Below are 16,495 nucleotides of genomic sequence, written 5' to 3'. Positions count from 1 at the left end.
TGGTATTAACGTGGCCATCGCTTATTACTTGCCACTACATTCTGTGCTTATTTAACTTCTAAAACAATAATTTAATTGTAGGGTTCAGCTACCATGCATCTCATCTCTGAGTAGCTCTCAGGCTGATTATATCATTAGTAATTGGCCCTTGTATTCTGTTGCCATAGAATGTATTATGTTTGGAACATTTCTGGTATCATGTAGCATATCTTGATATTTCTCACTTGATCAGTCCTTTAAAGCTGAGATAGAAAATTGTCACTGTAAAAGTCACCTGGGATGACTGTAAGATGTGAAGTAAGAGTACTGGAGGTGTTATCTGTATTTTAAAATAAATAAAAGAAAGGTCAGAGCAAAAAAGTCAAGACCATGTTTAAAATCAATTTATAATGAACTGGCAGAGAAAAAACACAACAATGTCAGTTATCAAGGAATTCATATAACCTCCAATGGCGGTTTGCTTTACTAAGGGCTTGTCTACACTGGCACTTTACAGCGCTGCAACTTTCTTGCTCAGGGGTGTGAAAAAACACCCCCTGAGCGCTGCAAGTTTCAGCGCTGTAACGTGTCAGTATAGACAGTGCACTAGCGCTGGGAGTTACGCCCCTCATGGAGGTGGGTTTTTTAGAGCTCCCAGCGCTGTGCTGCGACTACACAAGCAATGTTAAAGCACTGCCAGTGAAGACGTGCCCTACGTCTTGCACATAGCAATTAATATTAATGAACTACCACGTGCGCCAAAAACAGTAAAGAAGTGGTATTTAACATTCAGCCCTGAAAGTTGTTGTTTACCATCACAGAAAAATCTCATCTTTGTTCATAACTCATTGCTGAAATCACTCAAACACAGTGATGAAAGCAAAAATGCCAAATGTTCTGGGAAGAAAGGAATTAGTCACTGAAACCTTGCCATCTTCTTAACACCAACAAATGTGCCTGATGTCATAGAAAAGCAAGCATGTGTCGTCTGCATGCAAGGTCAGATGCACTGCAGTACATTAGGTTTGTCTTGCAACATGTGAGGTAAAAGAATATGTAGATTTTAAGCACTGGAGTTGCATATGCACTGTGGAGAAATTCTCTTCCCTTATCAGTGACAGAATTGGTCACCGAGACAACATTTGGACTTTATGGCACAGAAGTGTTTATTTCAAGATGAACTCTGCCATTTTCTCAGTTCCTTCTTGGAAAAGAGTGAGAATTGCTGTCGTGCTAGCTATTCATATTTTTCCTCTTTTCATAACAGCGGGTGATATCGTGCCATCGATTTTGAGTAAGGAGAGTTTGATATAGTTTACTGGCTTTGAGAGAGATAGCTTATGCAAATCTACAAAGAGCTTTTAAGACACACTGGCAACTGTCAATTTACAGAGCACGTTTTTCTAGTAAAACTATTCTAAAAGACCTACAGGTATATATAGCATGTGTTTTTTGAAGTGGAGCTCTGCATAGCTGCCTCATTGTATTTTGAAGGATGACTTGGTAGCTGCCCAATTTTACAGCGCTCGTAGCCCATGAAACTAAAATCCAGTTTCTCTCTAACCTGTAGTAATTTATGCAAACTGCTTTCTAAAGCACGTTCAAATTGATTTCTTCTTGTTTCCTTCAATATACTGGCTCCATCTCAGTTTACCCTTAGGAGCAACTCTTTGTATTAGCTTGATGTTTGTTCTATTTTTCTGGGAAGCAAGATCCTCTATGCCTGAGGAAGAGGTGGTGAAAGCAAATTGCACAACTTGCAACTTGCCCAGCTGGTGCAATCCCGCGGCGGCCTTGGGGCAGAGGCATCGGCAGTCCAGCCCTGTTCGTTCCCCTGCGGGACCCGAGCAGGATGGGGGGGCTGGGGCCTGCTGCCCCCACTCCGGGGCCGCCGCAGGATAGCACCAGCTGGGCAGCAGCCCAGATGCGACTGGCCAGGGGCTTGGCGCAGCATGCGCGCTGCTGGGTCCCCTCAGCAGGCCCAGGCTCGGGGGGTTCGGGCCCGGGCACCAGAGCCGCAGCTGCTGAGCTTGGCCATCAGCTGCTTCCTCCCCCCGCGGCAGTGGGAGCTGCAGCAGCGGCTGCTCCCGAGTCCCGCTGCCCAGGGGGGAAGAAAAGCCGCCGCCTGGCCCCGCGGGCCGTCCCCCTACTCTCCCTACCGCCCGAGTGAGTCCTGCCTGCGCTCGGGGCCAAGCCGGACTCTCACTCATCCCAGCCCTGCGCTTCCCCTGCGTCTCCCGCACTTCCCTCCAGCGCTTGCGGAGGAAGTGTGTTTTTGTTTTTGTTTTTGTTTTGTTTTTTGCCCTGCCCCCTCCTGCCACGCCCGCGTCCCGATATTTGACTTGGGTGATCTGGTCACCCTAGTGCCGGGGGAAGGGATGGGGGGGCTTCCAAGCACGTGTGTGCCTCCTCCCCCCACACCCCCTCCTGAGGTGGAACAGCAGCCAGCTGCCTCAGCCTGCCACGGGCGCTGCTCTGTGCTGTAGCCGGCAGCGTAGGCAGGTGAAGGAGAGGCACCGCTTTCATTCAGGCAGGGACGCTGCGGGGGGGACACTCCGGAGCCCGTGGGAGGCATGCGGGGAGGGGGGGAAGGCAAGGGCCGAGGGCCACTCCAGGCAGGGCCAGGGGAGAGACCCAGCTCCAAACATTGGTGGAGCAGGGCGCCTGGCCCTGAATATTCCTTGAGCCCGGGCACCACAGGCCCATACAACTCACCGCCCCTGGTTAGTATTACTTTTGTTTTGTGTGCAATCAATCTCCCTTTAGGCCCACTGGGAAATTTGGCATGTAACACCCGACGGATGGCTGTTTTTGTTTTTTAAAAAAAGCAACTGGCAGATGTCACTTCCAAATGACCACTTAGATGGGTTTTAAGAGTTGATCACTTTCAGTCTCTGCAATTGATGAGCAGGAGGGGGCTCATGTGAGCCCTTTGTTAACAGATCCAACCCCGAGACATTATAGAATGTAAGAATCCCTGTTTTGATTTCATTTAATTGTGGGCAGAAATTGGGTATGTTTGTAGAGGAGCTGACAAAAGTTGTGCAGCCCACCCAAAAGTGCTAAAGCCAGCTCTGGAGAAGTTTTTTTTTCTCTGTGTTACTTTGGTCGTGGTAGTTTTTGTTTTTATTATTTTATACTGGCCCATTGTGCTGAGTGCTGTACAAATGTAAATCAAAAGTCAGCCCCTGCCTCAGAGTTGACAGTCTAAGGTCTTGATCCTGCAAACATTTATGTGTATGCTTGAGTTCAATGGGATTAATGACATCCTTAAAGTCAAGTACATGTGTAAGTGTTCATGGAACTGGGAGAAGACATGAAGGTGGGTGTGAAAGACAATGTGGAGGGAGGGGATAAGAATGACATTAACGTGAATGCAAGCTTGCATACATTAGCTCTGTCTAGAGTGCAAACTTTAAAAAAATATATAGTAAGGTAGGTGAACAAGTGATACTGATCGTAGACGAAGAGGGGAATCTCTGTAAGGAAATGGTGGGGTTTTATGGGCAAAAGAGGGACAGTTGAACATAGGATCAAGATAGTTCCTTCCATTTGTTTAGTGCTGAGCTTGGTAAGCAGGAAGGCCTAGAGGCTGCAGTAGGAGAGAAATAATAATCAAGGAAAGACCGAGAAGGTGGGCATGATGACTATAGGAGGGACTCCACGGAGTGGCACCTGTCTGTTTTTCAGCACAGTTGTTTCTAGCATGGTTTCAAACACATTGTGGAGGGAGCTTCTGTGACAGGTCCCCAGGGTGTAACCAGGACTGTGGGACTCCTGAGCCCTCCAAGCCACCAACCTGGGGTATCCCTCTCACACTGTGATGCTGATGTCAAGCTACATACCTCTGGCAGGTACTGCACTTACGCAGACATCCACAGGCAGGGACACATCCAACAGAGTTACATGAATGATCTCCTAGCCACTCATGAACCATCAATAGGGGGGCTCCAGCCAATTCCCCCCTGCTTCCCAGTTTTGCATCCCAGAACAGTACCGTCTTGCCCTAGTCCGAAGCCTGGCCAGTGTACGTTTATTACCCCATTCACCATTCCCTCAACGTGCAGTGGGCTCACACTAGCCTTTGTAAACAAAGCTAAGATTTCCCAAGCACTTCAACTGTTTTAGGTAAAATGTAAAGATAGATTTTAAGTGATTATAAGTAGCATGTGTGGAGATCAAAGTTGGTTACTTAAGAAATAAAAAAAATTCACAGTCTAAGTTTTACAAACTAAACAGGATTTGAATCAAGCACTGTCTCACCTTGAAAGATGGTGAAAGCAGGTTACAGTTCATCAGTACACAGGCTGGGACCACCCTTCCCCAGATCAAAGTTTTTGGTCCTCCAGATGTTCTTCCGGGCGTTGAGTTGGGGGGGGGGGGCGTGAGAGATGCAAGTGATGATGTCACTTCCCCTCTTTTATAGTTTCTTCCAGCATGCTGGAAAGATCTTTACTGGGACATGGGGATCAGGCAGTCCCCATTGGTCAAGCAGTCTCCATTGCATAGGTGGTCTCTCTGAGAAGTCTCAGGGATGGCTGTTGGGAGAGTGGATTCCCTTTAATGAGCCATCAGCACGTGTCTGATGGGGTCCTTTGTTGCAATTGAAAGGTTGGCTCTGGGCATCTCCCAACCTTACAACATATTTCAGTAACAAATATAGCAGTGCTTCATAACCTCACATGCAATGATAGCACATACCATTCAACAGGATATTGATGTTCAACAGATCAAGACTTTTAAAATGACACCTCACAAGGCATACTTTGTACAAAACATATAATGATATGATAGTGGTGAATAGGGGGGTTCCAGGGTGCTACTTTGAAATACAGCGTGTCACAGCCTCTTTATAGTGTGAGTGAAAAATACAATACATGATCTTCCACAGTCCTGCTCTGTTTGCAGACTGCAGAGAGCAGCCAATTTACTAGTCGCCTTGTCCACTAGTCACTGAAGGGTGCAGTGACTTTGATTATTCTTCCTCATCTCATCATGCCATTGTGGTAATGCTAAGTCCCCAAGCGCACTGATAGCAGGTGATATCATGGAGGCAAGGGTCAGTGACATCTTGATCTTTTGGCTTGGTCAGAGCTGTGGGGAGCCTGGCTGCACTACCAAGGATTACCCTGCCTGCTGCTACTGCTGAAACCCCTCCCTAAAGGGGAGTTCGACTGCTACAGGCCTTGATCTTGCATCAGGATCCTCTAACATAGACTGCTGTGCCCACTTAATCTACAGGACTCTGCAAGGACACAGGGATGGCACTAGCACAGGGGTAGGCAAACTACGGCCCGGGGGCCACATCCGACTCTTTTAATCCGGCCCTCGAGCTCCCGCTGGGGAGTGGGATCCAGGGCTTCTCCCACTCCAGCACTCCAGTCAGGGAGTGGGGTCGGGGTCTTGCCCCACTTTGTGCGTGCCATGGCTCCACGCAGCTCCCGGAAGCAGTGACATGTCCCCTCTCCGGCTCCTACATGGAGGGGCAGCTAGGGGGCTCTGCACGATGCCCCCACCCCAAGCACCACCCCGGCAGCTCCCATTGGCTGGGAACCATGGCCAATAGGAGCTGCAGGGGTGGCACCTGCGGACGGGGCAGCGTGCAGAGCCACCTGGCCACACCTCCGCATAGGAGCCAGAGGGGGGACATGCCGCTGCTTCTGGGAGTTGCTTGAGGTCATTCATGGCCTGCCATACAATTTCCATACCCAAATGTGGCCCTTGGGCCAAAAAGTTTCCCCAACCCTGCACTAGCAGATCCTGATGCAGGATTGGGACTAAGACTTTAGTTCACTTTTAATTAGCTTTCACACGCAGTTGTGGGAAACAATGGGCACTATGTACTCATCCTCCCTTCTGGTCGACCTCCTCTATTCTGCATAGGTCCCCAGTCCCATGTGGTGCCCTTCAGGTTGGAAGGAAGAATGGTGTTGTGGCACCTCGCATGCATGGAATGGGTTTATATGGTGAATTAATGTTGTTTCGATGGACCACCCATCACATTATTCCATTCTTGGTTTGGTGCATCCTTAATGTCTGAGTGGATTTTTTTCTTTGAAATCTGCTAACTCTTAAGGGTATCATACTGTATAGATTAGCTGATCCCTGGCTGAATTCCCTCTGTGGCCACAAAAATCCACAGATTTCTAATTGTAATGTTGTCATAGAGAGGGGTTTCTATAGGGTGGAAAGGGAAAGAGTGTGGCTTTTCATCTCCCCCTTTATGTGTTGGTTTGCTTCCTTGTAAACCATGCCAGGAGGGTAGAATATGTCCTATAGGATGCAGATATAGATTTACTCTTCCATTTTGATCGTTTATTTGTTAAAACCCAAACACAAACCAATTTTTTTAAAAGAAAAGATGTAATTGGACCGTATAGCTCCTAACAGTCTATCCCAAAGTCAGTAGAATAAGAACATTTTGGCATTTTTTGTGGGGATTATTTTTATTTTATTTTATTCTCAAGAATTTTTCATTCATTTATTTATGTTTTCCTAGGGCCAAATAGAAACAAATTTAGGCTGGAAAAAGAAATAGAAATTACTTATAATATGTTAAATTCTAACCCAAGATAAAATCTAACTAAAAGTATTTATTAAGTATTGGTGTCTACAAAACCCAAACCTTTTATTTTCATCTGTGTAGATTAAAGTGAATTTGGCACCCAAGTTTACAATGACAGGTGTTCCCAGACTCAAGAAAGCAAATATTAGTTTAATCATAAATTGTCTAACTGACATAATTGGCTTCAAAACATCCCATTTATTGTTAGTACATTACAAATGTCAGGTTCAAATGGGCTTTTGTATTGCATCCATACGCTATTCTGTTATTAAAACCAAAGTACCTAACTTTTTCATTGTTTTTGCTCCTGAATTACTAAATTAATACTAGAAATTCATATACAGTGCAAGTATGTGGCTGCACTTCCCACCAGATAAGACTTAAACTTTGGTCCAGTGTAGACTAGCTTTGGTGCATGTATCTGATTGTTTTCTGATTAACAGAGCTGATAAGCATTCACTGTGGAAGAAAATAGGCTTTTTATTGTGCCAAAGGCTGCCGGCATGACTTCTGCTTGACTTCGAATCCCTCCCTTGAGATTTATGTGAAGTAATGTGGAAAAAATGCTCATGACCCCATGTCCATATATAAGCCTAAATGAGACTCTTAACTGTATACTGGTAGGATCAATTAAACATCTGGGGAATCGGCCTAGCTCTGTTCCAGAGAATAAAAAGACGTGTTAACTGAACACATAGGAAGACATGGTTCCCTGAACTGAAGAGTTCACAGTTCACGGCCATGGCCCTTAGGCATATGCCCAAACACTTGGGCACGTACTTTACTTTAGATATCTGAGTAGTGCCATTGAAGACATGCCTGATGTTTGCAGATATTAACTCTTAAGTTCCATCTTAATTGGTGCATTCAATTTTACATTGTTTAGGATTTATTCTGTTCTATTCTATATAGGTTCTTATATTGCCCTTATTACCGTAGCATCTGAATAACTTCCAGTAATGCATTAAGCAATATGCTAACACCTACAATAATTAATGCACACTAGTCATAGTCTGATGCCATGCTGACAAGAAGTCTGTTAAAAGAAGAACAGGAGTACTTGTGGCACCTTAGAGACTAACAAATTTATTAGAGCATAAGCTTTCGTGGACTACAGCCCACTTCTTCGGATGCATATAGAATGGAACATATAATGAGGAGATATATATACACACATATGCTCTCTGTATGTGTGTATATATCTCCTCATTATATGTTCCATTCTATATGCATCCGAAGAATGGAACATATAATGAGGAGATATATATACACACATATGCTCTCTGTATGTGTGTATATATCTCCTCATTATATGTTCCATTCTATATGCATCCGAAGAAGTGGGCTGTAGTCCACGAAAGCTTATGCTCTAATAAATTTGTTAGTCTCTAAGGTGCCACAAGTACTCCTGTTCTTCTTTTTGCGGATACAGACTAACACGGCTGTTACTCTGAAAGAAGTCTGTTGTTTTCTTTAGTTTCATGGATGTCTTTCTTGCTTTTTTGGCAGAGATGCATTAAAATCATTGCATCAAATTCTTCTTGTGATTGGGACAGAAAATAACCTCTAGGCATTAAAATATTACTCATGTACCTTGAGCTCCACCTCTTGGGTTAACTCAGTGTTTTACAGGTACAGTAATACAGATAATCTTCTCTGGAGGTGATAAAAATCTTTTGGTTAAACCCTTGCAAACATTTCTGGATCAGCAGCCATCCCTTGGAACTTTAATAGTCAGTACATGATTAAAAGTGAAGTTTAATTATGAATTATTTTGCTAATCATAGAATCATTTGGGTTAGAATTGTCCCCTAGTGGCTCATCTGGAAAATTGCCCTGCTGACACACCAATTTTACATCATATAAAAGTATTTTGGTGCATTTCAAAAATGCCTTAGAGATGCTTGATGTGATGATCAAATGTGAAACTTGCGTCATGCTCCCACCCCGGCTTAGGTAGCAGGAGACTGTTGTATACGCCATAATGATGTATTGTTCCGTCAAAATATTTTTTAAAAAACTGACACAAATAATAGACACAATTGTTGACAGACATATGTCCTATGTCTTTAATCAGAACATTTGGTGGAATACCAACTTAGCATGTTATTTTGAAAAGATGAAAGAATATTTCACCAATGCAGACCACATAGAAATAGCATAATAATGAAAATACTATAACATTACACGCTATCCTGAAAGACCTCTTCTGGTGTTTGCTCATACTAGATACTAATGTGAAAAAAAAAAAACCCTCTATAGATTGCTTTTAGATTAGCCTTGATAAAACATTGTGCTGTACTAGTAAAGCACAGCATTTTATGTGCGGTATTGAAAATGAAACAGTGCTTTACAGCTGGATCTTTGCCAGCATAATGCAGGCTTTTGCAAGTGCCAAGGGAGAGGTTGGCATATAGAGTGCAATGTTATGCCATTTTCAGTGACAAGATTTGTGTTTTACGTTAGTGAAATATTGTATCATCTTTTCAAAATAACATGCTGAGTTGGTGTTGGTCCCTATGACAGTAATAGGCTTGCTTCCACCCAGTGCTTTAGATATACACTTAAGGTAACACCGCAGACAGAACTGTTAGCAGACATTATTTTTGGCTGGTTCTTTTGTTGTTGCTGTTGTTTTTTAATTTTAACCAGAGCAAATAGCGTATTGTTCTGTAGTAACACTTTCTATATGGATAAAAGAAGGGAGAGAGGAGAAATATTACAAGTGGCTCTGTTTATACTTCCAGGAATGTGTAGGAGAAGCAGTGGTATGTGGCGAAGGAATGAGCATTCGGTTGTTTGTTTTAAGATGATGAATTTAAGAAAGGTGGCCATTCAAGCTTCCTGTACAGTTGCTATATGTTGTATTAAGGGGGGAAATTAGTTCCATTCCTTGGTCTTACACATTCAGTTAATCTCAGAACCGTTTCCAAAATAAAGTAGTTTGTAGTGCATCAGTGAAATAATGCATCCGTGATTTTGTAAAAAGCCTTTTTATCCAGGTCCTTTGATCTCTGGCCGTTTTGTCCCCTTCCTGCTTTTTCTAAGACCTGTTACTTTTGATCAAAGTAGCTGATTGCTGAGCCAGTTTTGTGTGTTTTTGGTTTTTTTTTAATATTTACTGTATCCCAGAGTATGTGATGGATTTTGTAAAAATTAAGTATAGGATAAAATAATTGATTAGTTTTGAGTAATTTTTGTCAGAACCTTAATTTTATGTTATCAACTGTTCAACCTTCCTACCCTTTGCTTGATCCAACAGTTGCAAATTACTAGTTACGATTTTTGACCTCCAACATATTTTTTGGTTGTGTGTTTTTTAAAATTTAATTTTGTGTGTAAATTTGTTGTTGCTCATGAAAGACTGGCATAATAGGCCTGATTTTAAATCCATTGAAATCAATATGAGTCTTTCCATTGACTTCACTGGGCTTTGGATCAGACTTAATGTGAACAGACATTAGCTTTCCTGTGTAACTCTGCTAATGCACCCTAATCCTGTCCTATCACACGCCTTTCCTCAACTGCAATTGGCTAAGGACCTGAGCCTGCTGTGGCCCACTTCAGCAGTCCTGAGATAGATTCCTTTAATGGATGGGACTGTTATGCAGAAGGAGAATTCTTTAAAACACACTTGTTGTCTGGGTTGATTTTCAGCCACCTGCTCTTCATCCAGGGGCTGATCTTCCTCCAGCCGTTGGTAAGGTTGTGAGATAGCGCAGTTATGCTTGACGTGAAAGAGAGGTAGAGCTGGGTGTTGTCCCCATACTGCTATCCCTTCAGTCCATTTTGTCTCGCATTTCTCATGAAAGTAGACTTGCATGTATACCCAGATCCTACAGGAGCCAAAATTAAAGACATAATGTCAGAATTGGAAAACCCACAGGTTCAGTGGTATTGGAATTATTAATGATATTGGACATTATTAATACTAATGTGGGAAATCACCAGACACTAATTTAACTATTAATTCCTTTATTTAGTGTATAGGTCAAATGGTATTTTATACAATTGCTCTAAACATGCCTGACAGCCTAAAAACAAGCAGTCACTACACCCAATACAGTAACGAAGTATTCATAAACATGTGATCAGTATACTTACAGTTAGGCAAGACCTAGGGAAAACTATCTCATTCTGGTGTGCTGCAGTATGATCAGGTAGAGTATGACAAAGAATCTTCAAATTCATCATTTTTATAGCCTTTAACAAACAAATGATGTCACTGCCAGATACTGACTTCAGTTAAAACCAATTTGAGACCATTCACCCTTATTTTCAGTCTTAATCCAGATAAAATTGAGGGTATGTCTACACTGGCACTTCGTCGGCAAAACTTTTGTTGTTCAGGGGTGTTAAAAAAACACACTCCCAAACGACAAAAGTTTTAATGGCAAAAAGCACCGGTGTGAACAGCGTTTTGTCGGCAGGAGTACTCTCCTGCCAACAAAGCTGCTGCTTCTCACTGGGGGTAGAAGTTTTTGTTGGCAGGAGAACTCTCTCCTGCCAACAAACAGCAGCTACACTGCACGGCTTTTTGTTCATCAACATATTTTATATTGGTTTATAGTTTTATCTTCTAGGATTTTACACATGTTTAACTCAGATGCAAAACAAAAAATCTGTGTCTTGCAAATCAACTTGGAATTGAGAACACTTATCACTACACCCTTATGTACTAGGAATTAATCTGTACATACAGACAGAGCCAGATTACACTTTTGTGGGGCCCTAGGCCAGAGCAAATGGGGGCTCCTCCCCACCCCTTCCACCTGCAGTCCCCTCCTACTCCCCCGGTGCTCCTGCTGGGGAAATGGGGTCAGAGCGTGGGGGTCTTGCCACGCCCGCCCGGTGCTCCTGCCAGGGAGCGGAAATTGGGGTGCAGGGGCTTGCAGGAGTACCAGGCGGGCGGAGCGGGGCAATCCCCGGCACCTGACCCCATTCCCCAGCAGGAGCACCAGGCAGGTGGGTGGAGGAATAAATGGGTAGGAATAAATGGTAAATTTTCAGAATGGAGAGGGGTAACTAGTGGTGTTCCCCAAGGGTCAGTCCTAGGACCAGTCCTATTCAACTTATTCATAAATGATCTGGAGAAAGCGGTAAAAAGTGAGGTGGCAAAGTTTGCAGATGATACTAAATTGCTCAAGATAGTTAAGACCAAAGCAGACTGTGAAGAACTTGAAAAAGATCTCACAAAACTAAGTGATTGGGAAACAAAATGGCAAATGAAATTTAATGTGGATAAATGTAAAGTAATGCACATTGGAAAAAATAACCCCAACTATACCTACAATATGATGGGGACTAATTTAGCTACATCTAATCAGGAAAGAGATCTTGGAGTCATCATGGATAGTTCTCTGAAGACGTCCACGCAGTGTGCAGCAGCAGTCAAAAAAGCAAACAGGATGTTAGGAATCATTAAAAAGGGGATAGAGAATAAGATGGAGAATATCTTATTGCCCTTATATAAATCCATTGTACGTCCACATCTTGAATACTGCGTACAGATGTGGTCTCCTCATCTCAAAAAAGATATACTGGCATTAGAAAAGGTTCAGAGAAGGGCAACTAAAATGATTAGGGGTTTGGAACGGGTTCCATATAAGGAGAGATTAAAGAGGCTAGGACTTTTCAGCTTGGAAAAGAGGAGAGTAAGGGGGGATATGATAAAGGTATATAAAATCATGAGTGGTGTGGAGAAAGTGAATAAGGAAAAGTTATTTACGTGTTCCCATAATATAAGAACTAGGGGCCACCAAATAAAATTAATGGGCAGCAGGTTTAAAACAAATAAAAGGAAGTTCTTCTTCATACCACGCAGTCAACCTGTGGAACTCCTTGCCTGAGGAGGTTGTGAAGGCTAGGACTATAACAGGGTTTAAAAGAGAACTAGATAAATTCAGGGAGGTTAAGTCCATTAATGGCTGTTAGCCAGGAGGGGTAAGGAATGGTGTCCCTAGCTTCTGTTTACTCCCTCTGGGACACCTGGCATTGGTCACTGTCGGAAGACAGGATATTGGGCTGGATGGACCTTTGGTCTGACCCAGTATGGCCATTCTTATGTTTTTATGACCCTGCTCCCCAGCAGGAGTCCTGGGCAGGCAGAGCAGGCTGGAGCGCGGGGGCACCCCAATTGGCTGGGGCCCCTGGGAATAGGCTCCATTGGCCCAGTGGCTAATCTGCCACTGCATACAGAGCCAAATATTCACAGGTCACTGAATGCAGTTTCTATAGTGCCTATTTCTTACAAAGATGTTCAACTTTTCAGAAAGACATAATGTCTATGATTGCTCTCCCTCTGCAGAAATCATAGATTATATTATTTTCTATCTCTGCTCCTCCTGGCATCACAGCAGAGACAGAGTCTATGCCATCATTATGAATCTAGCCGTTCTTCTTACTATAGAATACTCCGTCATACCCCCAGGTACCACTGCTACTGCAGTGCTCATCATTCCTGCAGGAGGGGGGAAGATGCGACTGATGGTCCTTATTGCCATCTATCAGGACTGAAGGGGCTCACATACAGAGCAGTGGTGGGCAGTCTTGCTCTGAAAGGCTATATCTGTCGCTGATTCCACTTTCACCTACTCCATTATAAATAGGTTTGGCAGAATTGGATTTTTATTTTTTTATCACTTCAAAGGATAATATTGATGTTTATTTTTACACTTTTTTTATTCACAGTTGCAGGAAGTTATGAGTGTCACACAATAATTAGTTAATGAGAGTAAACTTTGAGATTTAAAAAGTTAAAGCTTTATAACTGCTAAAATACAATCTGTCAACATCATATGTCAAAATTTTACCCTTAAATCAAACTCTAATAAGTTGTCAAGCAGCATATTTGTTACTTTGCCTATCTGTAAATTTTGATTATTACTGATGGAAATAGTTCTCATTGGTTTGTGTATGGTGAAATCAACTTTTGTTGACATTTACCGAAAAAAATCGACTCATTCCAAGCCTAATTATAAATCAGGAGTAACTCCATAGAAGACAGTGGGGTTACACAAGTGTACCATTAAAATCAGGCCTCTGATATCTGATGATTTAGAGAGATTAACGGTCACTTCAGCATCTGAATCTCCCACGAAGAATAACTTTAAGAAACCCAAGCTCTAGATGCAAAAAATTAGTCAAACCTAGAATTAGATGCAGTCAAATAACTTTCTGATGGCAGTTCTTGAAACATATATAAGAATGTTGTCTAGAAAACTGGTAGGGTTATTGTTGAAATGACTTATACATATACCACTTTAGACATACAGCAGAACCTGAAACAAGAGACCACCCTAATGGGTAAACTCTGGGCTTAAGAAGCTGCCTCATGTTATCCTGAAATACTCCAGCATTATTAGGAGACCACATCTGTTGAACAACTGAATTTTCCATCCTTTGAGTAATCACTTGCAACAGGTTTCACTGAATAGTAGTACAGCACACAAATACCTGTACATGATTTCAAAACATGAAGTTGGTTCTTATATTACTTCATCTTGGTTAATAGTTATCTTTGCAAGACAGACACCATTATTCATTTTTCTGCTGTATGAGTTTAGTGTGTTGTCCTTTAGTGAAAAACAGTAGGCAATTGTGTTTTGATCTAAGCCTTTCAACCAGACTTCTAGCAAATAAAAGTAATGAGACGATAAAGCACTGGAGGGTTTTTTAATTTAAATAGAAAATTAATCTTGGAACTATTTTGTTCAAGTTTCCATATCATATATGCTTATTTGTATACATCCAGTTGTATAACAAATAACAGAAACTGTGGTGTGACAACATATTAATTGTGGTGCTGCCGTTTTGACGTGTAGTGTTAAATCATTTTGATTACTTGTTTGTTGCCCTTGTTATACACTGGGGCTATGTTTACCATTCATGCTGCTGGAAATGAAATAGTAATATGTTGGGGTTTTTTCCTCTCCTTCAGAATAACGAAATGGCAGAGCTGCAGAGAATACGGATGAAAGACGAAATTCGAGAATACAAATTCCGAGAGGCAAGACTTCTTCAGGATTACACAGAGCTTGAAGAAGAAAATATCACTTTGCAAAAACTGGTGTCCACACTGAAACAGAACCAAGTAAGCACAGAAAAGATTTTAGATGCTAGACTAAAAAAAAATATACAACACTGGTTGACTTAAAACTGCATAATTTGACCTACCTTAAATTAATCTGGTATGAGATTCTGCATATCTTGCTGGTTATTGTTAAACAGTCATTGTAAAATATAGTATTGGCAAACTAACACACTGGAAATCTTAGTAAAGTGCTGAATGCACCCGGAGGTTCCATGACAAATTAAAACTCCACTGCAACCAGCTGTAAACAGTATCCAGGATTACTCTCCACTTAATATGTATGCACAACTCAGACCCACTTATACATATATGACATTTGGTGTGGCGACGAAAAAGGAAGGAGACAGAGCGCCAGGTCGTGGTAGCCAAAAAGCCTCTTGAAAAAGCCTCCCGGGGACTTTTCACTGGGGTTTTTATTATCTTACTTCTTTATTTACAACACTTATAAGTGGTTGAATTTTTGTGCATAGGAGGAGCATATAATACTCATCAACATGACTTAACAAGGTCATATCTTGTGCACGTGAAAGCGAGCAGCGAGGGTGATGATTAGGTCAGCCAACAAGTTTCTTAATCACAGGCGTGGGGGTGTAGGCCGCTCCGGCCTTGCAGCCACGGGCGCAGTGGGCCGCAGCCGTGAACTAGCAATTCGGGAGCTGTGTTTCCCTACAATTTGGAAATGTTACTCTGAAAAACATAAATTTTTCTGTGGAAAATTTTATTGCTGGCGAAGTAATCAAGAAAACTATTGTCTTGGACAAAAGGGATTTGTTCCACTGTCAAAAGTGCTATCTTGTCATGATAAATCAGTAAATATGCAATTCAGGTGATTAAACTGGCAATATTTTTCTTCTTTTAAACACATTCCATGCCAGCACTCGTTTACAATTTATAAGGCAATGCCTTAATTTCTAACAGATCGTAATTGCTTCCCGCATCCATAACATGCAGTTGCTTTTTAAGTCCTAACATGCTCAATGGGATAATTAGGGCTTTTATCAAGTATCCAAGTTTGCCACAGTTTCTAGAGGGAGTTCGTTAACAAAGCTATCTTGCTCCTGTCAGATTTGCAGTACTTTTTCATCTAACTGTTACTAATATTTTACCCATCCTGACGTGGTGGTTGAAGCACTTAGAACAACAAGATAGCACAACAGGGGACATGGAGATAATAGAAACAGATCTATACTTTCCTTTCCTTATATTGAGACACCATGACTTACAAATTTCTAAAACTAAATTTCCAGCAGATTGTCTTTATCAGAGCGGTATTATCCAGGCCACTGTATTCCCCCTTTGAGGCACAAGTATGATTCTCACTAGCTTCATGGAAATGATCTGCACAGATCTTGGGAAAACTAGACTCATGAATGGACAGTCATAGTTTCCATCAGAAGAGAATCTTTTCACAAGTGTTTGTATCTGTTAGAACACTTCTCTTTTAATGAAAAGGAATAGCAGGGCCCCATAAAAAGGAAAAAATATTTGGCATATTTTAATTGACTTAAAAAAATCACAGTATTTTTGTATCAAATATTTTTTTGTGTTCTTGTAACTCAGAAAATAGTTTTGATCTTCAAGATGAAATTTCATAAGAGCTTAGTCTGGTATGTTCTTTAACTTATAAAATCATGTATTACGTAGTCCTTGATATTTTATCATCACATCTTTTTAGGAATTTAGAAGAAGAATCCATGAAAAATGGCAATGTAAAAATCAGTTACTGTTCACAGACAGTGCAAATCTCTCTGATTTTCATGAGAATTTCTGCTATACACAGCTGATGTTATGTGTATAATCAAGAAAATATAGATACTGGATTTTATTAATAGGGCCTGTGTTTTCAGGATTAATTTCCC

General features: G+C 41.8%; 1 protein-coding gene across 5 annotated transcripts in view; it reads left to right on the top strand.

The window, feature by feature from the left end:
- The window catches only part of BICD1 (BICD cargo adaptor 1), a 295,326-nt gene that overhangs the window by 196,407 nt on the left and 82,424 nt on the right, over positions 1-16,495 (top strand). For all 5 annotated transcript variants that reach the window (XM_054034480.1, XM_054034454.1, XM_054034445.1 and 2 more), the window contains exon 3: positions 14,484-14,636. In XM_054034480.1, the coding sequence (XP_053890455.1) occupies positions 14,484-14,636 (153 nt within the window). The remainder of the gene's footprint in view (positions 1-14,483; positions 14,637-16,495) is intronic.

The sequence above is a fragment of the Malaclemys terrapin genome, chromosome 1, assembly GCF_027887155.1.
Source record: "Malaclemys terrapin pileata isolate rMalTer1 chromosome 1, rMalTer1.hap1, whole genome shotgun sequence".
NCBI classification, from domain to species: domain Eukaryota; kingdom Metazoa; phylum Chordata; order Testudines; family Emydidae; genus Malaclemys; species Malaclemys terrapin.
Note: the sequence above shows the minus strand (reverse complement) of the source record. Positions and strands in the feature narration are given on the sequence as shown.